Below are 27298 nucleotides of genomic sequence, written 5' to 3' on the forward strand. Positions count from 1 at the left end.
TTTATTTTTATAGATAGTTTTGGACTCTGGGTTTTCCACAGGACTAAGTACTGGTACCAGTATGCAGTGAACATCAACCTTGGATGACAGTCTTAGAAAAGAAGGGTGTCTGTAGGACTGGTCTTCTCTGTCCACCCTACATCACTGGAGATAAGCCAGGACATCCTTGGCATTTGTTGCTAGGTACTAGGTGATAGAATGTGAAGCCCATTCAACCCGGTGGAGAATAACTGGGAAAAAAGAAAGTAGGAAAGAAAATAGACTATCAGGTAACACTCCAGGCCCTTAACATATTAATTTATCCTTTACATCAACTTTGTAAGGAAGATAAGAATTTTTAAAATCAGGCTCAGAAAGATTCAACAACTTGTTTCAAGACATCAAATGAAAATCTGGCAGACCTATGAGTCAGACTGACTTCAAAGCCAACTATGATATATTGAACAGAGACAAAAGTGCAACAGAAAACCTAAGTAAAATAACATCCTGTCTTTTAACAGTTGTTAAAACATAGGTGAGTACCAGAAAGATGCACAATTGGGGCTACAAAGAGCTAAACTAAAAATAAAATCTCCCTTAAAACTTAATTCCTTGAAAAGAAAACTTTGTACAGAATAATATTTATTCTCATTGTACATAATTCTATAAAGTTTGGTTATTGGGCTTTCAATTCCATAGCATCATTAGACACAGCAACTTTAATAAGAGGGAGACGGAATGTCTTTAGTAAGACGCAGATAACAGTGAAGAATGCTATAAAAAAGAATCACTACTCAGAGAACTGATTCCAAAGGTTCACTGACTGAGGGCCATTTAATGTCTGGGCAAACTGCTCTATGTATGATGACTACACACAGTTTCATACATATTTTACAAGGTGATTTCTAAAAATATATAACTAAATAATTTACTATTTCTGCTTAGACAAAGTTTTCTGATTTTGTTGTTGTTGTTGTTGTTGTTCAAAATATGGTTCCTTTCCTTCTTACATTTGAGAACATGCTAAAAGGAACATAATATTACAACACAAAAAAACTGTACTGACTCTAAGACAGCAAGAGGGCATTCTATTGTGGAGTCTCCTCCTCCAATTCTCACCCTGCCTTTAGCCCTGTAATTTTACATTTAAATAAAGATGAGGTTTTCTTTATTTTACTTGTTCTCTTATGGCCCATATCACAGTCCACCCTTCCTTACTAAAAAACTCCTTGGAGGTACAAACTACACCTTATCTGTGTTTATGACTTCAAAGTACCTAGCACAGTGCTTTCTACATAAGATAAACTCAGTAAATATTGAACTAATGATATGTATGTATGTTCAGCATACTTAATTTTAGAATACTGGGATGCATGTAGAAACACTTCCATATAAAATGATTAAAATAAAACATCTAGGGCTTGAAAAGGCAAACCTATTTATTTATTTATCAACTAACTATCAGGCATTGTTCTAAGTTCAAGGGTTACAATAGTGAACATGAAAAACCAATTTTCTGAATTAAAGGTCTTATAATCTCATAGAGGAAGAAAGACAAACAAGACCACCAATAAACATGGAGACACAACAAGAGATTTCAGAGAGTCGTCGGTGCAAATAAAAAAACAATGCAGCCCTGGCCAGTTTGGCTCAGCGGTTAGAGCGTCGGCCTGCGGTCCAGAGAGACCTGGGTTCAGTTTCTGCTAAGGGCACGTACCTCGGTTGTGGTTTGTCCCCTGCCCTGGTTGGGTCGTGTGGGTGGCAACCACTCGATGTGTCCCTTTCACATCGATGTTTCTCTCTCTTGCTCTCCTTCCCACTCTATCTGAACAAAAAATGGAAAAATGTCCTCGGTTGAGGATTAAAAAAAAAAAATAGTCACTCTTCTGTCCGTCAGCACTGCCCTTAAAAATTTAAAGAAAAAAAAAAAAAAAACCAATGCAGGATGATGAGCTTAGACAGTACTTGGGTGGATGAACGATGATCACCCCTGTGCTTATGTAGGATAGTCCCTTGTAACAAGGAAGACATGCAGGTACGAATTGTTCTGGAGTAAAAATATGAAAGGTGCAGGTTTCTTGAAAGTAGCCAGTGACATCCCCACGGTGGCAGGGCTGCGTTCGTAACCAGCCTTCCAGACAGTTCCCTACAAGCCCTACCTCCTGTTACCCGTGTCCCAGTGTACTGCCCTCCTACACTGCACCCAGGCTGGTCCCTGGGACCCACAGCATCCAGCACACGTGATCTTATCCCACATCCAAGGTTAGGTTATAAAGGGCTGTGGCTTCCATGTTGGGCTCTCCCTCTGTTAGATTCTTCACTCTGGGGGATGCCAGATGCCATGTCATAAGGACATTCAGGCAATGTGCGGAGGGGCATTTCACAGTGAGAAACTCAGGTACTGGGCCAACAGTGAGGAACTGAAGCCTGCCAACAACCTCGTGAACGAACCCAGAAGTGAAGTCTCCCCCGACAGATCCTTCCAGGAAGGCAGCCCAGCCAACAGCTTGGTTACCACCTCATGAGAGACCCTGACCCAGAACCACCAGCTAAGCTGCTCCTGGACTCATTATCCTCAAGAAACTGTACAAAATAGCTAATGTTTATATGTTGGCTTGCAAGTGCTAAGTTTGGGGGTCATTGTTATGCAGCTGCCTTCCCAGGAGTTGAAATCCGAGCTGAGGGCGAATCGAAGGGAGCCAGTGATGAAGAAACCTCAGGGAAGAACTTCCCCCGTGGACAGCGAAGCAGGAATAAAGACTGAGAAGGGCCTGAGCTTAGGGTGCCCCTGGAACATCTAAGAGGCCCATGCAGCATGCAGCTGGAATCGTGCCAGTAAATTAAAACAAGCGAGATAAAATTTCCTCCAAAAAGAAATGAGAAATAACATTACCTAATTTATATTTGACAAAGAATAATCTTTGTAAACTACTCTGTGGGAAAGGAGGGTGGAAGCAAGAAAACCCGTGGACCCTGCTGCAGCCGGTCAGGAGGCTGTGTAGGTCAGGCTAGGATGCTGGGTCAGAGACACGTGTAGACTGGTAAGACTCAGGATATACATTCTGGAAGGAGAATCCACACAACTATATGACAAACATCTATGTAGCCTACAGCACGCCAGTAGGTTCTGATTTTTGAGTGACCAGAACAGACCTAGAAAAAGGGACATTAGATATGATCTACTGAGCCCTAACTCAAAATTCAAGAAATAATTTTAGGTGTGGTAGTTAAAAATTGTACCCTCTTTAGTTAAATGCTGAGGGTCCTGGGGAAAAAAAGATGCTTCTCTTTATAAAAGAACTAAGCAGTCAGTAGAAATATCTTTTGGGGTGTCTGTCCTGACTGGTGTCTATTTTTTTTAAAGTGTTTAAGCAATAACCTAGCAAAGAAAACAGAAATAAATAAAAATTAAAAAATTAAGTAATAAAACAGAGACAAGGAAAACCAAAGCCAGATTTTCTTTCCACATCGACATACTTCCAAAGGAACAAGTTAATGAGGAGAAGTATTTACCTACATTAGAGAATAAACACTACACTGGTAACTGGCTGACTCGTCACTGGTTTCACCTATTAGGTCTTAACAAGAATCTACATGTTCCAACTCTGGAAACTTTCTGAGTAGGCAGTGTTCACAAAAAGCACAGAAACAAACTTAGCAGGAAAAGAAAAAAGTCTCTTCTTACTACCCCTTCGGTTACGTGCACCCAGAGCACGTCAGGACCCCTCCCAGGAAACATCCACTTTCCAAATCAAAGCCACATCGTGTGCCTGGGGACCCGCCTTCAGCGACCTGCCTTCAGTGGAAAACTCGGGTACTCTCAAGCTCAGCCACGAAGAACCATACTTCAAAAAGGGAAAATATAAACAAACTGCTATTAGGATTACCTTTCTAAAGAAGGCTCATATAATACCTGACTAGTCACACACCCACCTATACACAATCACACATTAAAAGGAACGATACAATAAACGCACAACTTGAAAAGTAAGGGTGTTTAAAGAAATGCCTAAAATCAGATATGTTTTTAAAAGACGGACTAACCAACAGCCAGGGCATCTGCCTCTGCAAATTTTCCAGCTTGGGCCTTGGATATAAACAAAAATAGTTGCCGAAGTAGGTGTTATAACCTTCAACTAAATACTAATGGAAATTTTCTTTCTTTCTTTTTTTAACAAAATAATCACAGTGAATATGCAACAATTTTTTAAAAAAAAAAAAAATCAAAGTGTTACATATGTCCACAAGAAGTTTATAGAACATTTTAAAGGCCTAAATCTATCCATGGGCCCATGTTCTAAACTGTTTCAGTTTTTTATTTTACCCACATAAGTTAGTGTATAAAAGCAAGTCCTATGTTTTGTCACATCTGCTTTTGCTGCTAAAATCAGTACCATAAATGTTGAAATACTTTGACAGGAAAGTTCTACCTATTCTGTTATTGAGAGAGCAGTGTCATAAGAATCCAATAGAAAAGCCTTTAAAGGATACTTTTTTTTACATTCTTTCTCTTGATACCAGCACCTGTATAATAATATTTATATCCCAAGAAAGTCTCTTCAGCAGGTACTTCAGGAAAGGTTTCTTGAGTAAAAGAACATGTTTACTTGTTGCCCTTTGTTTAGAATTTATGCTAAGTACCTGCTCACTATACTCTCATACCCTTTGCCAAGACAATACAAATATGACTAAAATCATGCTATTTAATGTTAATCTTTTTAAATGTCTATATCAAATCACTGTAAAATGATTCTTCAAATAAAAGAAGCTTCCTTCTTCTATCTCACACTCTCCTAATTTTGAAGTTGATTATGACACATGGGATTTCCCTTCCAAATTCCTCACCCCTCACTATTGTATCCACACACCCACAGCCTGCCCTTCATGCTGTTGTACTTACAGCTGTGGGCACACTCGTCTTCTGCACCCCAAACCATTAATGTTAGGACTGACCACATGAATTGCTGGGCCAGTGGGATGCAGACAAAAATGATGGTGAGCTAGTGCCAAGCCAAGGCTTAGAGGCATCACATGTTAACACTCGTCCTCTTGTGCTCCTGTGATCCGCCCTGAGAACAGCACCCCCAGGAAGGTGAAATTCTTTCAGCACAAGTCATAGAAGGAGGCACTGGGAGTCTGCCTGAAATGGAAAACCTGTTGTCTATACTTAGGTCCACACAAGTTGGGCCCAGCCTTGCCCAGACCATAATGGCCAAGTCACAGCCAAACTGCAACCCATGAACACGAATATGTTTATTATTGTAAGCCACTGAAATTTTGAAATTGTTACAAAACAATAACTAATATATTGATGTTCTATACCTTTATAAGGCTACTCGTATAACATCAGTTGCATCAAACCACATCTTCTTGATCTCCCTATCCTAAACTAATAGTAATTTCTTTGGTTATCTTCTATTTTAGAAAACGGAATCAGAAATCTATTCAATAAAGGACTTTTTAAGACAAAGTTATCACAGAAAGAAAGACATTCGTTCTATAACTAAAGTTTAATTTCCAGAAATAAACTATAACATAGTAAATAAGCCATATTTAAAGAAACCCAAGTTATAATTTTGTAACCTCAGATGTTGCTACAATTTACCTAGCAGTCCTCCAAGTGAACTAACAGTGAAGCACTTCCTTACATCTCTGATATAATCCAGAATCACCTTTCTGTTTATTTGAGCAGCTTCTGAATAGCTTCGCTTCAAAACCTCACAGGTGTGAACTAACTAGTATTGGGAGGGGGGAGTCAGTATGAATTAGTAAAATTCTTGAATTAAGAAAGAGTTCAATAAGTAGAAATGTTTAATTGAATTTGTTGGGGTGACATTGGTAAATAATATTATATAGGTTTCAGGTGTACAATTCTGCAATACACTATCTGTATATTTTATTGTGTGTTCACTACCCCCATGAAGTCTCCTTCCATCAACATTTATTCCCTCTGGTAATCACCATGCTATTGTCTGTGTCTGTAAGGTCTTCTTTTCTTTCCAATCCCTTCACCTTCTTCCCCCAGCCCTGCATCCCCTCCCCTCTGACAGCTGCCAGCCTGTTCTCTACATTGCTTTTGAGAATTCATAGTTTCAGAATCTGCCTGACTCACTAGATAGGAACCATCCATTAAGTCTTTGGCTAGAAGGCTATCTTTCTTTGTTACGTTCCTTAGTATTTAGAAGTCCATTCATTTAAAAAGTGGAGTAGACTTTTATTCACACGAATATTTTTTAGTTACTCTTTTCTAACATAATGTGTATGAAGACAAAGTGTAGCCTAACACGAGTTCAGTGATCACAGGTTATGATGGTACATTTAGGAGATTTTCTCAGATCAAGTCCAAGAACATGTTGCCCTTTCTGCCTTTTATATACAGTAAAGCAAAATCATACTGTGAAATTTACTATGTATCAGCAAATGACTGAGCAAGAGTCACTACACCAATTCTTATTTTCATTCTTATTCACTTAAGCTAGTAGCTCAGAACTTAAACATCACAAAATCGTAACTGGGAAGAACTCTCAAGGCTAGCTTAAGCACCCACCAGGGACAGGGTTAACTCCACATTCCTCCTGAATGCTCAGTTATCCCTCCAGTGACAAGCAGTGGTCCCAAGCCAGGGGGACTGTGAACATGTTTCAGGAAATAAATTTAGCAAAAGGCAGAAACTGGACCAGTTGTAATTTCTTTTTAAATAAATAAATTACTTTAAACATTACTCCTTTACACAATACAAATGGGAGCAGGATGTATCAAACGAGCCTGAATGACGGGGGGAGGGACAAGAGCTCAGACCTGGGCAGTCCTTTGGGCAGCTTGTTGTTGGCTCAACAATGATACCGATGCTTGTGTTTTGAATATTAGCTTTTAGTTATTTTTATTTTGGGTCATACTTTTTTTTTTTAATCCTCACCCGAGAACATTTTTCCATCTTTTTTTTTTTCAGATCGAGTAGGAGGGAGAGAGAGGAAGAGAGAGAGAGAGAGAGAAACATCGACATGAAAGGGACACATCGAGTGGCTGCCACCCGCATGACCAACCAGGGCCGGGGACAAACCACAACCGAGGTACATGCCCTTAGCAGGAACCGAACCCGGGTCTCTCCGGACCGCAGGCCGATGCTCTAACCACTGAGCAAAACCGCCCAGGGCTTGGGTCATATTTTTATTTATTATTATTATTGTTTAATCCTCATCAGAGGATACGTTTTTCCATTTTTATCTTCAGACACAGTGAGAGGGAAGTGGGGGAGAGACACCGACATGAGAGAGACACATTGACTGGTTGCCTCTCACACAACCCCAACCAGGGCCGGGGACGCACCTACCGCAACCGAGGTGCGTGCCCCTGAGCGGAATCGAACCCGAGACTCTTTGGTCCACGGGCCAACGCTCTACCGCTGAGTCAAACCAGCCAGGGCAATTTTGGGTCATATTTTAAAATTTATACCAATAACACACATACCGACAGGATGCACAAGGATATTAAATGAGCACCAGGAGAGGGTCAACGATAAGGTAACGATTTTGCAGATGCTCTCAAAACAGTCCTCAAACTGCATTATCTTACTCAACATAGTCATCAAGTACATTAAAAAGCTGCTAGTCCTACACACACACACACACACACACACACACACGAACATAGCAGCAGGTATTGACATTACAAATGTCCGTCAACAGTAGAATGGGTAAACCGTCACAGACCTACACAATGGCATAGTAAAAGAAATGAACCATCTGTAACTACACGTAAGAGCTCAAACGAATCTCACGAACAATGTTAAGCAAAAGAAGCCAGACACAAGAGTATATATTGTTTGATTTCCTTTATGTAAAGTGCAGAAACAGGCAAAATGAATCAGTGGCGATTATCTTTAGGAGGTGGGGCAGTTAGAGACTGACAGGGATTCGAGAGAACTTCTGGGTGCTGGTATTGCTGTGTTTTGATCAGGTGGCTGGTGCACAAATGTTTGTGAAAATCATCAAGCTGTATGATTACAATTTGTGCACTTCTATGCATATGTCTTACATTTCATAGCCCAATAACTAAAATATCACCCAAAAAAGTAAATATTAGATTTGACTGGGCTATTCACATGCCCAATGTTTTATTTGTGAAGTGTTTGATTCTTCATTTTGTCAAATATAAGAACTCAATATACTGGGTCTAAAAGTAATTTTGTCTGGTTTTAAAGCTACAATGTCTAACTAATTTTAGACTACATATTGTATACATCTGTGCCAAAGTCAAATACAATGTTATTTTGACTGTGTCAAAAATTAAAAGTACTCATATGTATCATGAATATTAATTTAATTTAATTTTTTAATATGTTTGTAGTTATTGTTTGATAGAGGAAGGGAGAGAGAGGTAGAAACATCAATGAGAAAGAAACATTGATTAGCTGCCTCCTGCATGCCCCCCGCAACCCAGTCACGTATCCTGACTGGGAATCGAACCAGTCCATGGGACGACACTCAATCCACTGAGCCGCACTGGCCAGGCTAATTTTATTTTTAAAGTTACCTGTATTATAGAGTAGTTGATAATACATGAAACAAAATTTTGTTTTACATAAAATCATGTACCACATAAAAATGAGGAAAAATAACTTCCTATTTGAGATTGGGAGATTATATGGTAGAATGAAAAGAATTAGAGGAAAAGTTGGGCACCACTTTAGTCATGGAGAACAAACATGGGCAGAACTGTGGGCACCTGCTGACAAAGATCACACCTGCCACCAGCGGGCTGTGAGCTCTGCCAGGTCAGTGCCGCACAACAGAAACACTGTGAGTCACATCTGTAGTCTTTCTATTTTTCTTACTTGCAGCTGCTAGAAATGTAAAGTATATGTACACTGTAATCCACCAAAACCATCTAATGCAACACAATAGTTAACTGAAACGTAGTGTCACCCAAACAATCAAGTGGCGTTGGACAAATATTTCAGTTTTAACATTTAAATTTAAATTAGTTAGAATTTAAAATTCAGTTCCTCAATCACACGTGCTGCATTTTAAGTGTCTGTGCCACACATGGCCAGCGGCTACCACACTGGACGGCAAAGATGTGGAGTCATTTGATCTTTCTGAGGCTCGCTTGCTTCACCGATCAACTAAATAAGTTAATCAAGAGAAAGAATTCCCAGTGAGAATTTTACCCACTGAAGCCCACATGCTGTATTCAAAATGTAAGCCATTCATGACGCAGAAATGCAGCCCAGTGTCCAGGGATCTTATGACTTCAAAGTCGGAAATTTGATGTTACATAAAATATCCTTTTCCTTGTAGACAACCACTGTGAAATTTTTCAGAACACTGTTAGGCCAAACCAAAACGTATCCATATGCTGCTCTTTGCAACCCGGGTTCTTCCAACATTCTTTCCTGCTCCACCAATCTATGATTTATTTAGGAGTGATCTGACAGCTACATCTGGAAAAAAACACACAGCTGGAGAATCAGTTGAGTAGTGAGCTTCAAAGCCCCCTCTAGAGTCAAGATGAAGCCACAGATGTCATCGGGAGGTGACAGCAGGATCCTAGTGTGAGCCTAAGCAAGCCCTGTCTACACACCAGAACGTAGGGCAGTCCAAAACAGCATCATCCGAAGGTACAGAACAACCCACGCTCCTAATTTTGGATCAAGGACAATGTGCCGGAGAGACAGATGGAGAGGGCGGTGAAGCCAGGTTCACAACAGTGACTACTCCTCTTGATACACTGGGACCCAATCTCCATGGAGCCTGCCTGGATCCTGAGCCATGTGGGATCCAAAAGGAACAAGGCAAATGCCACTGGAGAGCTGCAGCGGTGAGGCAGGAAGCAGCCTTCCTTGCACAGAGATGGGAAGAGGTGGGGGCTGGCAGGTAGACTCCGAGGAGCCCAGTTCTCTAGCCCAGGTGAGTCACCATCTGGGAATATTAACTATTTGACAGAATCTGAATAGGATACAGTTCCCTCCAAGAGGCTAAGTCAGAAAGAAACACTGTTTTGTGAATACTGTTAAATCCTCGTTATACTGAGTTCCAGGGCAAGGGAGCCTTGGAAACTGAGGATTAGTCAGGGCCCCGAGTTAGAAGTCAAGCAGTGTCAGCACTAATCCCAAGTGTGTCACTGGCTTGCTGTGTGACATCTGTTTCCCCAGATTTAAACTGGTCCCAAAATGGCATATTTTGCTTTACTCTGTATCAGAGGGTTGTTTTCAGGATTGAACGATAGGATAAATACAAAGCAATCTGAAGGGTATAAATGTCTCATGTAATTGCAAGGCGCTTTTTATTATTTATGAAGCAATTACTAATGGATTCTAGGACTGCAACTATTAAATGGCATTTAGGTCCCTAATCAGGACTCTTCTTAAATCTGAGGGGATGAAGTGGGTGAGAGCTTTCAGGGACTATAGTGACCATCACTACACCACTACACACCCAGCCACTTTCTCAAGGGTTCATGGGATAGGACCAGGGGAGGTTAAATTCCAAGGTGGACTTAAAAGTACCTCAGAAAGAGGAATTTGCCCTAAAGCAGTGGTTCTTAACGTTTTTCAGATTTCCTATGATTTGAGAATCTGATAAAAAAGCTATGGCTTCTGTCTCGGAAAACGGCACATATACAAAAGTGACATATTTTCAGGAAGTTCACAAACACCCATAGATTCCAAATTGAAAATGCCACCCTTAAGGAAGAGAGGGTCACAGACAAGACCTCTGGTGCGGTCTCAGGAACGAGCTGTTGCTGGGTAGGAGGCAGTCTTCAGAAGAGCTGGAGGCCAAGAATACAGACAAAGCAGTCTTTCAAGGCGAAGCCTCTACTCGAAACGTTGCTGCGGTAGGACTCGCGTGAAGATCTCTCTGGGTGTACATGAGGGGAGCACACGTACACACAAAGACCGTCACTCCAGCCCACTCCTAGCTGCTGCTTCCTTAGGCAGTTCCCACAGAAAAGAGCATCCGTTGGCTCAGTCCATATGGACCCTAATTAATCCAGAGAGTAAAAGACATATTTAAAAAAACAGAATTTTAACCTGTAAAGCTCCCTGAGAACCACACTGCACATTAGCACTACAGTGTGGAGCATGCGGGGAATGTTTGCCATTTTGGTTTCTGGGCCAGAGAACAGAGACCACACGTCACAGGAGACTAATGATATCCACATGAATACCAGCAAGAAAAGTCCACAGTAACATAAAGTAACAGTGAATACCATGGCAGCAGCTGGTACCCACACAGAGAGAAGTGGGGAAGAGAGACATCACTGCCTTGAAGGAAATTCAACAGGAACTTCTCACTGACAACAGAGGGCTCCTTAATTCTTGAACAGAATATGGCCTCAAACGTTTTGACAAAATATTTTCTACCCACTTCCCAATCCAATCTCTTATAGAAATATGTTTAGGAAAGTCAAAATGAAAACAGAAATATGTATCACATTTATTTCTAAATACTCGAATATGTTTAGAAGAGTGAGGTCACACTATGAATTTGGAATGACAATTGTTCAGAAAACATTTAATGACTATTTTATAATATACTCTTATGCTATGTTATTTTATCATTATTACAAAAGAATACTCATGTATTGCAATGCTTAAACCTGACTTTCAAAGTAGGGATGAATGAGTAAGTCACAATGATCAGTCACGCAATTAACTCTTTCTTTAAATAAAAGATTTTTATCTAAGACCTGTAAAACTCCATAAAAAATTATCTTCTCTCAAATACCAAGGCCTTCACCAAGGGCTGCGGTCTGTAAAGTCAGGAGGAGCATTCAGACACATGTGAAAATACTACATAAACACACTGCACTGCACTCCTGTCTACTTGCCAATGAAATACAGTTCCTTGTAGCAGTGAGAAATTTTCACATATTGTTAATAGATTTTGAAACTCCCTGGGAACATGCCGCCTTCCACTTTGGGATTTCTCCTGACAGCCAACTAGCTAGGATTATACTTCAGAGTCATCTGGAACTCTCTTTTAATTTTAATTTTTCCAGGTCAGAAGGTTTAGACACCAGGTAATTTCCTTCTGAAGGCCATGATTTCAAATGCCACTTCTTGCTAGAATACTTCAAATTAAATGGCAAATCACATTTTCATATGCAGCAAAACATTTTTTCAAAAGCATATGTTGCATAATCCAAGAAAACAATTTACAACAGTGCCTGGTACATAGCAAGTGTCCAACAAATGTGAGTGTATGAGGACTTTGGCAATGATGTGCCAACAGGACAGTAGTGACAACCTCACCTGTGGTAGGCAGCTACTCGGATGACGCCCAAAGACCCCATCTTCTGTCTTTCATACCCTCACAAAACCCCTTCCCTTGAGCGTTGGCTGAACTTAGTGATTCTGAGTTCAACTCTCATGCACAAAATATGGCAGAAGTGATGTTTTAGCACTTTCAAAATGATTACATTAATAAAATACTCCCCCTTTCATCTTGGTTTCCTTCAACCGCTCTTGGGTCTTTTGCCCTGAGGGAAGGAGCTATTATGTTATAAATTCCATGTTGACACTATGGAAAGTCCGATGAAAAGGCGCAGATGAGCGGGATTGAAAACAGACCTTCTGAGGCCTGCCAGCCACCACACTGCGAATTCTGAAGCAGATTCTTTAATCCCAGTCGAGTTCGGAGTCGACTTCAACCCTGGTCGCAGCATCACCGTGCAACATTCACGATAGACCTTGGGAGAATCATCCAGCTGGGCCCAGTTCCTTTCCCACGGGACTGTAAGATAACACGTGTTCTAAGGCAGTTCAGCGCGGGGACAACCTGCTGTGCAACAGGGCAGCGAATGCAGATTTTGGAAGTGAAGTGCGGCAGCTGTCGGACTGTGGGAGTGAGAGAGTAAGGCATCTGAACACCCTGGCCACAGAGTTCTGGACTCTGAAAAGACTATTAGTAAAGGTGTAAATGAAAGGGAAGAAGATTTGACTGGAAGCTGGAAGCTATGTAGTGGCAGAAGGTGTAACAACACCCACCTTCCGTACAGCTGCGTGACCTGCACTCACTCACAGGTATATGAGAAGGAAAAAATGAACTGGGTGGTCTACCTAATCTCCCAGCAAAATGTTGAAGATGCTACCTGGTCTTGTTACTTATGGTAAACAGTGAGAAGATAAACTAAGGAAAGAATTACTAAACAGGAGATAGGACTTGATGGTTTTCAGCATTCTCAGCCTCTCTAGACAACAATGCTAAAATTAAGAAATAGCGTTCAAGCCTTCCTTCAATGCCTAGGAACCTGCAGAAAATAAAACATGATCTAAAAATGAGACCTAGGGTGTGGCTTTTGAAATCCTTGTTAAGACCCTGGAAATGTGCCTGGTTGGTGTGGCTCAGTGGACTGGGCGTCGATCCATGGACTGAGAAGTCGCGGTTCAATTCTCAACATGCCCGGGTTGTGGGCTTGATCCCCAGTGGGAGGCATGCAGGAGGCAGCCGATTGATGTTTTTCTCTCCCATTGATGTTTTTCTCTCTCTCTCCTTTCCTCCCTCTCTAAAAAAATCAATGTAAAACATAGTTTAAAAAAAAAAAGTACCTTAGAAATATTCAGTCAGTCCTTAGGAAAAATATAAGGGTGTGGCTTGCAGGTCCTTTCAATAGGCCTGTGGGACGTTAAAGGGCACTGTCTCTCCTTTGCCTCAGCGGAAGCCCAAGATAAAGAAGGATTTATCTCCAAGAAATAGGTGTGTGTGGTTTTTTTTCTAGCAGGGTACACCCCAACAAGTGTCACAGGAAACTCACAAGAGTTTTGAGAGGATTTTACCAGCAGGAGCTGCCAGTTTGGACTGAAAGGGACAGACACAGTACTAGATACAAAAAGGCCATCGATCCCAAAAGTTCTACTGGCAGGAAGCAGGCTGGGAAAGCTCGGCTGCACACACACACTACCTTTCACAGAAAAAGGAAGGATGACTCAGAGAGTGAGACCAATAGCCAACAAGGTAGGATCCACAGCCATGGAGAAGTATTTCCGGGCCTGAAAACCTAGTCAAGGGCCATTTGCCCAGGTGAATTACAGAACTGCTACGAGCCAGTGACTCCTGCATACCTCGGATTTTCTGCTTTGATGAACAAGGATATGGAGGCATCTTAGGCCTGCCCCATTGTTGTATGTTGGTTGCTTAGAGGTCAGAAAACTTGACTCTTTCGTTTCGCAGATCTACAGATAAAGAGGGACTGTCCTGGAAGAACTGTACTCAAGGAACTTCACCCACACCCAGGTCAACTGAGATGACTTCCAGATTTTGAGTTGATGCTCACCTATATAGTAAAGAGAATTTATTTTTCACCTTCTAATAAAAGTGATGGTTGACATCAGTACAATTTTATATGTATTATAGCACCCAACCTTTAAAAAGGATATGAAGTCCTTTTTTACATTCCCTTGAAATGTTTGATAATATTAAATCTTACCAATGTGAAATTTGATAAACTATGCTATACTAACCAAATTAAATCATCAAGTAATCATCAACTGCCCAATTTTAATGTATGTTTAGGATATTTACTTTATACCATAAAGCTATTGTCAAAAGCATACAAGAAATGCCAAAGCTCTCTTAAATACCTTAATTTGTAGATTTTTTTTGTTTGTAACAATAATTCCACCTCAAGGGGTTTAAATGGGATGTGAAATAGGAATGTTTATCTCTCCTAAAATAATTATATTTTTTTCTTATTCACTTACTCTCAAAGGAAAGGAAATGGTGTCATTCCTATGTTCCATAATGCCTTATTCTTCAGAATGATAGTGTATCTTTTACTTTTCTATTCACTATCATATTGTGACATCTTATATATAAAAGAACTGTTGAAGAAATATTTTTTAAATGTCACACTGTTACAGAGGACAATTTATTTCATGCCCATGTCCCTCCAGGCTGTGAGCCTATTTAGGGAGGCTTATTAGTGAAGGGCAGTGATTGACATGTCCTCTGGATAAGCACTCACAGGCCAATAAAAACAAAGAACACAAGTATGCCATTCAGAAATACACGGCATTGTCAAGAATAGCAACTCCCACTTCTGCCCTATGCAGAGCAGGGTGCTTCTGGTCCCCAGGGAGCAGAGCACGGTGCAGGTGTGCTGCATTGTACTGGAAGTCAGAACATGTGGGCGCTGTGCTGAGCTTGAGGCACTTGGTATGTGATTCATCAGCTTCACTGAAAATTTCAGTGTTTATATCAGATTTTAACGGCTAATGCATTCCTACACTTCGCGTAGGTACTCCAAACATGAGTTCTTATTTTATGCACACAAAACCTTTATAGGTACTAGGAGTTGCCAAATATCAACTTTTCCCCCTAAAATAAACAGCTATAAAAAGGACATTTTATGCTAGTGCATTATACATGAAAAATCTGACATACGTGGCATAAATGGATGGTAACTGCAAAAATTTAAGTACAATAAAACAACAAAACAATTATTCAATTCTGGCTGTCAGGCTGCTGGCTACCTGAATCGGCACTCTCCGAAAATAAACAAATGAGTAACTCTCTCTAGGGGAGAGATTCTAGCATCAAATTGAGTGTCTACTTGACTTGTCAAGAACACACTGAGCCCTGGCCGGTTTGGCTCAGCGGTTAAAGCGTCGGCCTGTGGTCCTGAGAGACCCCGGTTCGGTTCCCACTAAGGGCACGTACCTCGGTTGCAATTTGTCCCTGGCCCTGGTTGGTTGTGTGGGTGGCAGCCACTCGATGTGTTCCTTTCACGTTGATGTTTCTCTCTCTCTCTCTGGTCCTCTCTCTCCCTCCCACTCTACCTGAACAGAAAATGGAGAAATGTCCTCGGGTGAGGATTTAAAAAAAAAAAAAAAAAGAACACACTGAAAGGGAACTCGAAGGGGCATTCTTTAAATTATGTGATTTGGTATTATTTGATGCAGATCCGCATACCACCGAAAAGCAACTCGGCATCAACCAAAATTATCTTTCATAACAGAAGCAAATGTCCTACACTCTGGAAATCAAATAATCATACCTGTGACTTCTGATTCTAAATTTTATCTTGAATCCTCATATGATCTACCTAACCTACTTTCTCAAAACCAGTAATACTGTCATGAGACACTAAAATACCTTTCGAGGGCAACGGAGCACTGTGGGAAGAACGCGAGCTAGGAAGTCACATTAGGGTTCTAAGCTCAGTTTCATTAGATTCGACCTTGACACTGGCAATTTAATTAACCCCTCTGCTCCTCAGATTGCTCAGTCTCATTAAAGTGCTTGCATTACTGCTAGATGAGAAAATGCATGTAATGGGCTTAGCACAATACCTGAACACGAGAGACACTCAATACATATTATTTAAAATAATATAATTTCTTCAAATAAATTGTCCAAGTTCTATCACAAGAAATTCACTTCAACTAATAGTAGCTTGAGAGAAAAATATAGTTTGCCATTTTTCTTTTATAATAAAGTTATATTACATGTAAGTCTTTCACTTCCAAACAAAGCTAAAAACCCAGAAGCCACTTACTGGCAAAAGAAGTAAACACATTTTGTCTTCAATGATAAAAAAACAACAACACTTAGTGGTCAAAATGAAAAACAGCAACTCTTAGTTGTGACCATGAAAAGTGTTTTCGGGTCTTTTCTTACTTCCAAAAAGGGTCAAAACAATAGCAAAGACAGAATGAATTCAACCAGTGTGCCGCAGGAATGTTTAAAATATGCAATACCTGAGCCCTGGCCGGTGTGGCTTAGCTGGCTGGGCATCATCCTATGCAAGGAAAAGTTGCTGGTTCAACTCCCATCAGGGCACACGCCTGTTTCAGACTTGATCTCCAGTAGGGACCGTAGGGGAGGCAGCCAATGTTCACTCTCACATTGCTGTTTCTCTCTCCCTCTCCCTTCCCCTATCTCTAAAAAGCAATAACAGTATTCTTTTTTAAAGCATGCAATACCTCACTAGTATTTAGTCAGAGGCACTGACCTCTCCCTCTTAGATTGTCAAATAAAAACATGATAACAGCCAACACAACAATGTGAATGAATCAGGATTATACCTATATTTTTGTCAGCTCAGCAAAAAAATACTTTGTGTGTGTGTATATGTGCCACAGAATTTTAGTAATTAGTTTTTGTGTCCCATGAGATGGAAAAGGTTGAAAATTGCTGTACTAGATTTAGCAAACGGTGGCCAAAGAAACAGCCCGTTACTAACCCAGCAACAGCAGTCTTGGTCGCCCAGTGATTGTTGTAGTCACTCGCTCCAGGATTCTTGTTCACTTTTGTGTGCATTGTTTCTAATCCATACAAGTGTATAAAATAGTCACTGTTACCCTCAATTAAATTAAGTTCAGAGGGGTCAAGGTCACTCTGCTGGTACACACCAGAATTGCACTCACACTGTATCTGATACCAAATCCACTCCCCTTCCATCAGTCTCTGTTTCTCCCTTTTCAGGACACAAAGGTGTGAGCAAGACTCCTTCTCAGTGCTTGGAAAAATCATGAACTGGTATCAGTCCCCTTGCCTCTCTCTCCCGTCTTCTGGTTTCTCTCAAACCCTTTGCTTTTCGGTCCACAGCGGCGTCAGCCATCATTTTCCCAACTCCAGATCACTCCTTCCTAAAGTCACCGAAACCTGGACTTGTGCCTCAGCCTATAAGATGCTGTATTTGGAAAAGCAGGAGAAAAAAAATTCAACGCAAGGTTTTCAACCCACCTGCCACTTAAACTAAAGGCTCGCAGAAAATGAGCAATGGTCGATCCACCGGTGGCATGTTCCCATTTACAGGGAGAACTAAGGCGGGCACAGTGTGTGCAACCAGGTATTTTTGCAAATCATATATATTCAACAGAATACTTAATTGAGGAAAAATTTCAAAAGTATCAGAAAGTTTTTATCTTTTATTCAGGGAATAGATTTTAAGGCAGGGTTTTACATGCAAATAACAACTACTGAACCCAGAAAGTATTTCTGTTCTATTTTTTAAACTCAACAGAATAAACAAAAATAGACCTCCATTTAACTGCAAGATGTACTTCAGAGAAAATGTTAATTTACCAGATTATATCTAATTGATGTCTGTAAGTCCTAACTTTGCACTTGAAAATTTGAGTATACCTACAATGCACTGCCCACCCCTGTGGGTCTAAATTACACAGGCATGTGAACCATTCTGTGGTACATGAGATTTCCCAATGGTCCAAAATGCAAACTACAGCCTTCTAGGCATTATGTACCGGCTAACACTATTGATCCTCATGACAATCTATTATAAGCCCTATAACTCTGATTACTACATATGGAGAAACCGAGTCACAGAGAAGTAACTTGTCCAAGATCACACCACTAGTGGAAAAAAAAAAAAACAAAGAACAGCAAGATACCAAATCCAAGCGCTCTGACTCTTCAGCACTTACCCACTACCCTTCACTGCCTACCATCTATAAAGCCCATTCATTGGCAGAGAGAAAACACCACAAAGTCACAGACCGACTATTTATTGAGCACCTGCTTTAAGCCAGGCACCAGGCACTGGACATAAAAGAATTAAAAAAAAGCCCGAGTCTGAGCTGAAGGAGACTTTGTTTTTTTTAAAGCAGATTCAGATAAGTTGAAAGCAAAGTAACTAGTTACAACAAAATGTGTTCATGCTCTGGCTAGCCGACCATTCTGCCTGTTGGGGAACACAATACAAAGTACAACTAACTTTTAAAAAAACAAAAACAAAAACAATACCATCCTTAGAAATACAATCCAGTTTTTTTGGTTTTTGTTTGTTTGTTTTTTTAATCATTGTAATACATTCATCTGGAACAGGAGCATAGAAAACATAAACCTTTCCTTGATGGTTTCTGGTCATCTCTGGGGTGCCCAAGAGCACGGCAATAATGCCAGAAAGACATGGACTGGCTGCCTTCTGTACTTGCCCGACCTGGGATGGAACCCACAACCTGGGCACGTGCCCTGACCGGAAATCGAACCTAACCACCACCTTTTGGTGTGTGGGATGATGCTCCAACCAACTGAGCCACACTGGCCAGGGCTGCTCACTCCTACTTTAAAAAAAATATAAACTTACATCTTTCTCCCAGATCTCATTGCACAAGGCTATTGCCTATCTCTAGCAGTTACACCCTCTCCTAATCTGAAATGATACAGAAGAGAGTTAATCAGTAATCATGCTCTAAGTTTAAACTGTCCAGGAAGGTCTCTTCTCCAGAATAAAGTACTCAGATTTATGACAGTTCACCCATTTTCTGTGATGTTCATTTAACTACAGGAAAAGGAGGTGGCTAACTATAAAAACAAATTTTGTGAATTTTAAAAATTCTATCCATGATAAACCTGGGAAGAGAAAGAGATCAAATATCTTACTTCTAACAGAGACAGTGACGATAGTAACAGCCAATCTTTAATGAGCAGTACCTACTATGTGCCAAGTGTATAGCTCATTCTAATCTCCAGTATATAAATAAGAAAAATGAGGCCCAAGTTCACATAAAAAGTTACAGGACTAGAATTTGAATCGCATGCTCAAGGGGAAAAAAAACAACCTTAAATGTCTTCGTGGCCAGGCAGGTAAAGTAACCGTGTGAAATGGCTCCGTTTTAAGACTGTGGAGCTGTGGTTCTCAACTTGGCAGCACATTGTAATAACCTGAGGAGACTGCCCGGTGAGTTCCACCCCCACAGACTGCGATTCCATTGGTCTGGGAGCTGCCAGTCAGCTGCCAGGTAATTGTAACAGCCAGTCAAAGCTGAAAATCACTCTGTGTACACAGACAATGGTGCATGGCCCACTTCAAAGGAGTTTAAAAATGTTTAAAAGGTTAAGGAAACACTGTGTGCTGGTCAAAGGTTGTTAGTACTGCCTCACCCAAAGGTTGTTAGTATGTAACCTCTGCCCCACTCCTCGGCATAATTAAGGTACAGTATGGATGACAGATAGTTCAGTAAATAGATAGGCTGGCAGACATAAATATTTATTTCTTTTTAGTGGGAGGAGGGATGCCTAGTCTTGGAACTCTCCCCATCACCCCCACCATCTCCTATTTACCGAACTGTTTTACTACAAAATGCACTAAGTGTCAGAGGTAACCTACTTTCAAAATAAGCTCTGGAGTACAACCCATTCTTAAACTGAAGACAACCTAAATATGCTCACTTCACAAATGTATACCTTCAGATTATAGGGCCAAACTATGTAAACATTTTAAGAGTCATTTTTTTTTAAAGGACACTCCAAGACAGGTCAAGAGATCTCGCGAAACTAAACAAGTCTCAAGACTAGAAAGTTTAATGCCCTAAAAACAAATGCAGGTATTACTATGCCAAGTAAAATATCTTTTGTCATTGGAAAAGAAAGCAAACCTGCATATCATCAGAAAATCTTCTTTAAGTGGCCTGCAGATCTGAAATCTAAAATAAATGCTTAGGAAGTCAATCGGGAGTCCTTTTAAAAAAGAAGAAACTGGCCCGACCAGTGTGGCTCAGTGGCTGAGCATCAACCTGTGCACCAAGAGGTCATCAGCCTGACTCTTGGTCAGGGCACATGCCCAGGTTGTGGGCCCAATTCCCAGTGGGGGGCATGCAGGAGGCAGCCATTCAGTGTTCTCTCTCATTGATGTTTCTCTCTCTCTCTCTCTCTCTCAAATCAATAAAGAAAAATAAAATAAATAAATAAATAAATAAATGAAAAAGAAGAAACTGTAGCCTGCTTGGGAAGCCATTCTTCAAGCTTAATCATGTAACTGCTGCTGCACCACAACTCAAGAGGAAATGGCAAAAGAGTACATTAAGAAATGGACTGTAAGGCAACTCATTCAAACTAGCTACAGTTTTTCTTCTGCTGCCAAGTAAATGTTGTGTATGTTAATGGTCTTGTGTTTCCACCTACGACCACTCTCCCCACTACCACCAAAAGAAGGCAAATAAATGAAATTGAGATTGATTTTCAAAACGGAATACTGCAAATAAAGGCCTTGTCTCAGAAATCAGGGTCTTGATCAGTGAGTTTTAGCACTGGCAGTTGAGGCAAATGCACTAGTTGGGCAAATTATGTCCTCGTTACTTGTTTGGTGTTTCACAAAGCACAGTCAGGGAAGTGAAGCCTGAGAAAGCAGACAAAAGTGCATGGGATTAAATTTCTCACCATGGTTTAGGATAATTTTATTTGTTGATTGAGTAAATACATATTGATTCCCTCTGGAATGCAGTGCTGAGGCTGTGCTGGTGAACATGACAGCACCTGTTCTCATGGGTCTCCTGAAGTAAGAGACCAAGGCACCAACCTCACAGAATTCACCATACATGCCCGTTCCAGCCATGAGTGTGAATATCCAGCCAGGCTATTGTACTATTACACAGCAAATTTTTCCCTTGGTCTAACTGCACCAAACTTCACAGGGAAGCCTCTGATATCATCTAAATAAATAAGTAAATAAATATATATCCATACTTTGAATAACAACAGTGTAAGTCATGGGTAAATGTCCACAAACATTTTTAAGTTAAGACTGTACCAAAACAGGTTTTCCTTTTGAACTAAGCCCAGCTCACGTATTTTCACTGCCTGTGGCTATGTAGCTTCAGTAAGCTAAAAATAAGTTCCTTTCTGCTAAGTTGGGAAGAGCAAATAAGACCAAGTAATCAGCTGTGTGTCATTTTCTGTCATCTTATATATATTTTTTTACTAGAAAACACTCAAAATAGCTGAAGCCACAAAAAAAGCATCTGTTTTATATTTGTGTACATACACACTGACAGATACATCTACTCAGCTTGTACCCTCCTAGTAATATGAAATAAGCTATATTTGCACTATCAGCAAAGACTGTCGACATTTCACCACTCACAGCTTATTATTAATTTTTTCGGTTGGAAAGAGGGCTGCATAAGTGTTGAAAACTAAACCTCGAGTACAAGTAAAAACTTTCAACATATATGTACAGAATGAGTATGCTCTTAACAAGTCAACATGTTGCTTACTTTGAAGTCATGTATCATTTGTTTCTGAAATGTACATTAAATGAAATTTGAAAACAGAAAGACAGGAACTTGAAGTCTTTCTGCAGGTCTTGTTCAAGTTGTGTTTTCTATGCCTGACAAAATGAAAAACTGTCTTTCTCTTCTTGAACTTCTCAAGGAAAACTGTAAAAACACACACACACCCTCTCTTGGTGATAAACTAAATGGTACTAAGGAAAACAAAGAAACTTTTTTCCCCAAAAAGCATACCTGCAAACATACCTGCAGGATGGGAAACAGTAGTAGCATGGACTTTTCCAACACATCCAACATCTCTAAAGTCACCCTACTAAGTTAACAGAAACTAGCAGGTAGAGGTCCCACTGGACTAGGCCATTAGTTTGGACTGCTGGGTCATGGCTTAATTCCCTTCGGAAAAAACCGGTTTGAGAAATCGCTCCAAACTCCCCATTTCTTAAGCTACAAAGTCCAATAAAAAGCAAATACCAGGAAACCCTGCCCCTTTAGGATGGACTGCCCCTCTAGAAGCGGAGCGAGGTCCCTGCCCAGACTGGGCCTTGACAAGTGCTGGAGTACAGGACCCGGTGTGCACCCACCCGCCCAACGCCCAGTGGGACCAGGGGCTGGTGCTACTCATTTCAAAGGTAACCGCCTTTGGAACCAGGAGGATGGGGATGTCATCTCCCCTGACAATCGGGGGCTCGGCGACCCTGCAGATCTTGCCTCTGATGTCCCTGAAGGTCAGAGGTGGCACCCGCAGTGCTAACTGGTCACCAAAGCCACTTCTCCAGCGGGGCAGAGGCGCGGGGCAAAGTTGGCCCTTGGCTGCGTGCGTCCCGTTAACCATACCTTGTAACTGGGCGGAAAGGGACTCCTGGTGCTGCTGGTACTTGAGCGCCACCGCCTCGGCTTTCCGCAGCTGCGTCTGCAGCTCATAGTAGAGCATCGCGCCGTAGAGAAAGCCGAAGACCACGGTCAGCAGGAGCAGCGTCTGGAAGATCCGCTTCTGCTTTCGGGAGCACATCCCGTTTCCCATAGTCCCCGCCGGACCGCGCGCCGCGGCCGTCCCCGCCGCCGCCGTCCCCTCCTCGCCTCGGCCCGAGCGAGCCCTCAGCAGCGGCCGCCGCAGGAGGTGGCCGGACGCAGCATAGGGAGGAGACGCGAGACACAAAAGCGGGGCCGAGGGGGAAGTGGCGCCTGCTCAGCCCCCACGCGCCGCGGGGCGCGCAGCCATCGACGCCGCCCGGGCAGCCGCCAAACTTTTGCGAGGCAGGCTCTCCGCGAGTGCCGGGGCCCGGGAGGGGGCCCTCCGCATACTTCTGAGCGGGATGTCCTCCGCCGATCCGCCTGCCTTTTTCCGCCTCCCCACTTTTTGGCCCGGCTGCCCCCGGCGGCACTCGGAGTCCCGCCCTGGCCGCTCCCCGCCCCCTCGCGGCGGTTCCCACTGCGCGACTTTGTTGCCACCAAAAGGAGGGGGTGCGCGCCCAACAAAGGGACCCGGGCTCCAGGCGGCGCCTCCGCGTGCGGCCCGCGGGGGTGTGGGTGACTCGTGGGGGCTGGGTGCTCGCCCGGGTTTGGGGGATGGCGGGCGGCTGTCACTGTCGGGTTTGTGGAGCCTCGGCCGCCACCGCCTCCCACCCAACTTACGTGTCACCCACGGCCCCGCTATTCTGGCCAACGGGATTCCCGGAGGAAGTCCCACTCGGGCTCCCCGCTCATTGGGCCCGTGCGAGCTGCACCTCCCTCCCTTCGGGGAGGCAGTGCCGGGCTCGATTGGACGCCCGCTTTGTCCGTCCGACCCCAGCCGCGCCTTCCCTCGCTGCGGGGCCGGCGAGGGGCTCGTGGGCAGTGCGGCCGCCTGGCGCCGGGGTGCGCCCACGTGGAGTGCGGGGAGAGGAGGCGCAGAGCTGGGGCGGGGTGATGGGTGCGCCGAGAACTCGTCCCAGTCTGCAGCCGGGCGAGGTACGGTGCGCACGTGTGTGAGTGTGCATGTGAGTGAGTGTGTGACCCAGCACTCCGAGCGCACTTGGGGAGAGGAGTACGTTGTATACAAATGGAAGAGGGTGGAGGAAGCAACTACATTCCACCGAGTGCCCTTTCTTTCTTTCCCTATCCAGTGGACAGATGCGATAGGCACAGGGGATAGCCACACTGTCAGCACAGTCTTAGTAGTGGAACTGAAGATGCCATGCCAACTGAGTCTTGCCCCATCCAGTGTATGAGTGTCGATGCGTGTGTGCCCACAGATAGCAGGGCATGAGTCTGGAGACTCGAGCTCTCTAGCACACTAGACTTACTGCTCAGCTATCCACGTGGGTTGGGGAAATCAGCTTGCTTTTGGCAGAGGGGAAAGAAATGATCTCATATATTTTCCCCTGGCTGCAAATAGAATAATTTAAAAACAAATCTTACAGGCTGAAATGAGTATGCATTCATTTTGTCATGTGTATTTGTTTTATTGGTGGCAAAAAAAAAAAAAATCAGTTACACTGTTAAATTACATTTTAAAGGCCAACAAAGGTTCTCCCTGTAAAAACAAGTAAAACAAACGTAATAAACACAAACCTCTTCAAAGGAAATTCATAGTGCATTTGTTCTTTCTTTGTACTTGAGAGGGGAAAATTGAGGTTATGCATAAATAATTTTGTTTCTGCTCTTGGCCTGAATTCTAAGAAAATAAATTATTTCTCAAATGCCTCAGTAGTGTCGTGGCATTTATTACATACTGCATAATTTTAATGATATTCTAACCGGATTTTAGTCATCACTATCAATAATGGCCAGCGAGTGCTCAGACTGAGGGTAGATCTGTTTAGCCAAATACAACATACAGACAGTCCTTGATGCAGAATTTTTTAGGTTGGCTCTGAAGTTAGAGGATGCTAGAAACCATAAAATAAATTGAATTTACAGCCTTGCTAGACTGTGACATAAATTTAAACTACCAAGAAAACTAAGTGTGCTTGGCATGTGCTTTTCCCTAATAAATAACTTACAGCATATTGTTCAAAATGCTTTCATGTACAAATACACTCACTTGTCATAGCCACATTAAGTACAGATGTTCCTCAGTTTATGATGGGATTATGTCCTGATAATATCCTAATAAACTGAAAATATCCTAAGTCAAAAATATATTTAATACACCTAACTTACAGAACATCATTGACTAGCCTAGCCTAACTTAGATGTGCTCAGAACACTTAGACTAGCCTAAACATATCAGATAAATTGGGCAAACTTATCTAACACAAAGCCTATTTTATTTTATTTTATTATTTTTTTAATTTGTTTTTCTTTATTGATTTTAGAGAGAGAGGAAAGCAGAGGGACAGAGATAGAAACATCGATGAGCGAGAACATTGATTTGCCACCTCCTGCATGTCCCCCTTTCGGGAGTTGGCCCACACCCTGGGCATGGCGACCTCTTGGTGCATGGGTTGACACTCAGCCGCTGTGCCACACCAGCCGGGCCACAAACTCTATTTTATAATAAACTTCGAATATCTCATGTAATTTATTATGCACATGGTTTTTACATTATCATAAAATCAAAAAATCCTAAGTCAAAAAATTTTAAGTTGAGGGCCCTTGTAAGTCAGGAACCATGTGTATAAAGACTCACATTTTGGCAAATAAAGAAACCAAAGTTTATCAAAGTGACTGATAGCTCTAGAACCTTCTCGTGTACAAAATTAGGAACTCATAGGATTAGAACCCAGGTCAGGATCCTGTCCTTTCCATCTCTTTCTCTTGCAGAATCCAGGTTCTCAATCTTTTTATTTTCTATTTATTTATTTTTTGGGTACATGCCCCCAGTGGCAACTGAACCCAGGACTCTCTGGTCCACAGGCCGACGCTCCAACCACTGAGCCAAACTGGCCAGGGCCAGGTTCTTCTTTTTAAACAAGTTATATTAACAACTTCCATTATAATGAAAACCAAATTTAAAAATAAAAAAAATCTAAAGAAGTTGTGTTCTTCCTTGTAAATATTAATGGACTTTTTATTGGTGGGGTGCTCTCTGTGTATCTACCTGTTGCTGGTGGAAGTGGGCTTCTTGGGGTACCGTTGGAATGAGATTTTCCTGAAGCCCTCATGAAAGGATGAGGTATTGTGGAAAGCTTTATTTCTGTGGAATTAAACCCCTGAGTATCCTAAGTCCCATCTCCCTCCATTCCCTCATGGAAAAAGTCCCATTTTGTCTTCAGCAGGGCTAAGATGAAAGCCATTGCCCAGTTTTCACTCCATATTTGCACAAGGTTAGCTTGTGTTCCCAGCTGCAGTCCATTGCATGTGGGGTCTGCATGGCCATGGACCATGTGGCTTCTAGGGGCACATGACAGGCTAGCACAGGTCATGGAACAAGGGAGTACAAGCAAGCAGGAGCAGAGCAAAAGGAGAGAGAGAGAGAGAAGAGAGAGAGCGAGAGAGCATTCCCTTGTCTGTGGATTATATATTCCCAAATTTTTGCAGGCTTGCATTGGGATCCACCCTCCTAACCAATGATCTTTGTTCCCGGGTTACACTAAGCGCCTTCCCTGTGTCACCCCAACTTCACTGTGCATGTATCCATCTTCCCCTTTGTTGGACCCCTTCCCCCAGTGATTTGCAGGGAATGGACTGTTGGTTCCCTGGAGAGTGTGAAACTGCAGCTTCCTGGTGACACTACCCAGATGACCATGTTTATAATGCCTGGCTTTCCCTTTGCTTTCTTCCTATTATTAATATTAGCTAGCTAGTTACAATGGTAACAGCCTCATTTGTTATTGAATCTACTGCTTTAAATTTCCCTCTTTCAGTTTGACTCTTAGATTGGATAATTCCTATGACCTTGTTAAATTTCTCATAACTAAAAATTCCTTGCTGTTGCAGTGTACAATTTGCTAAACAAACTCTTCCTGCAAAAATATCCCCTAACACTACTCTGGAGGAAATAAAGTTTTATAGCTACAATCCTGGACCATACTTACATAGAAAATTACCCTAATCATAAAAGAAGAAGAAACTGTACAGAAGGTTGGGAAATTATTTCTCATATATTATAGAGTATGCAGTATTTAGTTGTATTTCAGAACCTTTGGACAATTCTTATGTTTCCGGAGCACATGATTACTCATTTTAAATCTCTGATTTCTTTGCATCTGATTCCAGACTCCAAAGGTATTCTTTGCCTAAAGCTGCTGACTGACTGTACAGAAAATAATAAATGTAGGCCATAAAACACAACTCAATATTTTAGTCATAAAATTTGAAAGAGAACAAAAATTATTACCTGAACTTATCCGTTATTTCAAATTCAAGAAGGGTATGTAGAAGTACATAAAATCACTAATGGCAGTGTCTTTATAATATTAC

At 41.9% G+C, this 27298-nt stretch overlaps 1 protein-coding gene across 8 annotated transcripts in view; it reads right to left on the reverse strand.

Annotated features, from left to right (window-relative positions):
• GOLIM4 (golgi integral membrane protein 4) overlaps positions 1-23601 on the reverse strand; it is a 73814-nt gene extending 50213 nt beyond the window's left edge. For 4 of the 8 annotated variants that reach the window (XM_036243393.1, XM_036243390.1, XM_036243389.1 and 1 more), the window contains exon 1: positions 22790-23002. In XM_036243393.1, the coding sequence (XP_036099286.1) occupies positions 22790-22976 (187 nt within the window). In that variant the 5' untranslated portion in view covers positions 22977-23002. Of the gene's footprint in view, positions 1-22789 lie in introns of all 8 variants that reach the window. The other 4 variants (XM_036243391.1, XM_036243396.1, XM_036243392.1 and 1 more) reach the window with 3 other exon arrangements.
• Between the last annotated feature and the right edge of the window lie 3697 nt (positions 23602-27298).

The sequence above is a fragment of the Molossus molossus genome, unplaced genomic scaffold (genome assembly GCF_014108415.1).
Source record: "Molossus molossus isolate mMolMol1 unplaced genomic scaffold, mMolMol1.p scaffold_m16_p_5, whole genome shotgun sequence".
In the NCBI taxonomy this organism is placed as follows: domain Eukaryota; kingdom Metazoa; phylum Chordata; class Mammalia; order Chiroptera; family Molossidae; genus Molossus; species Molossus molossus.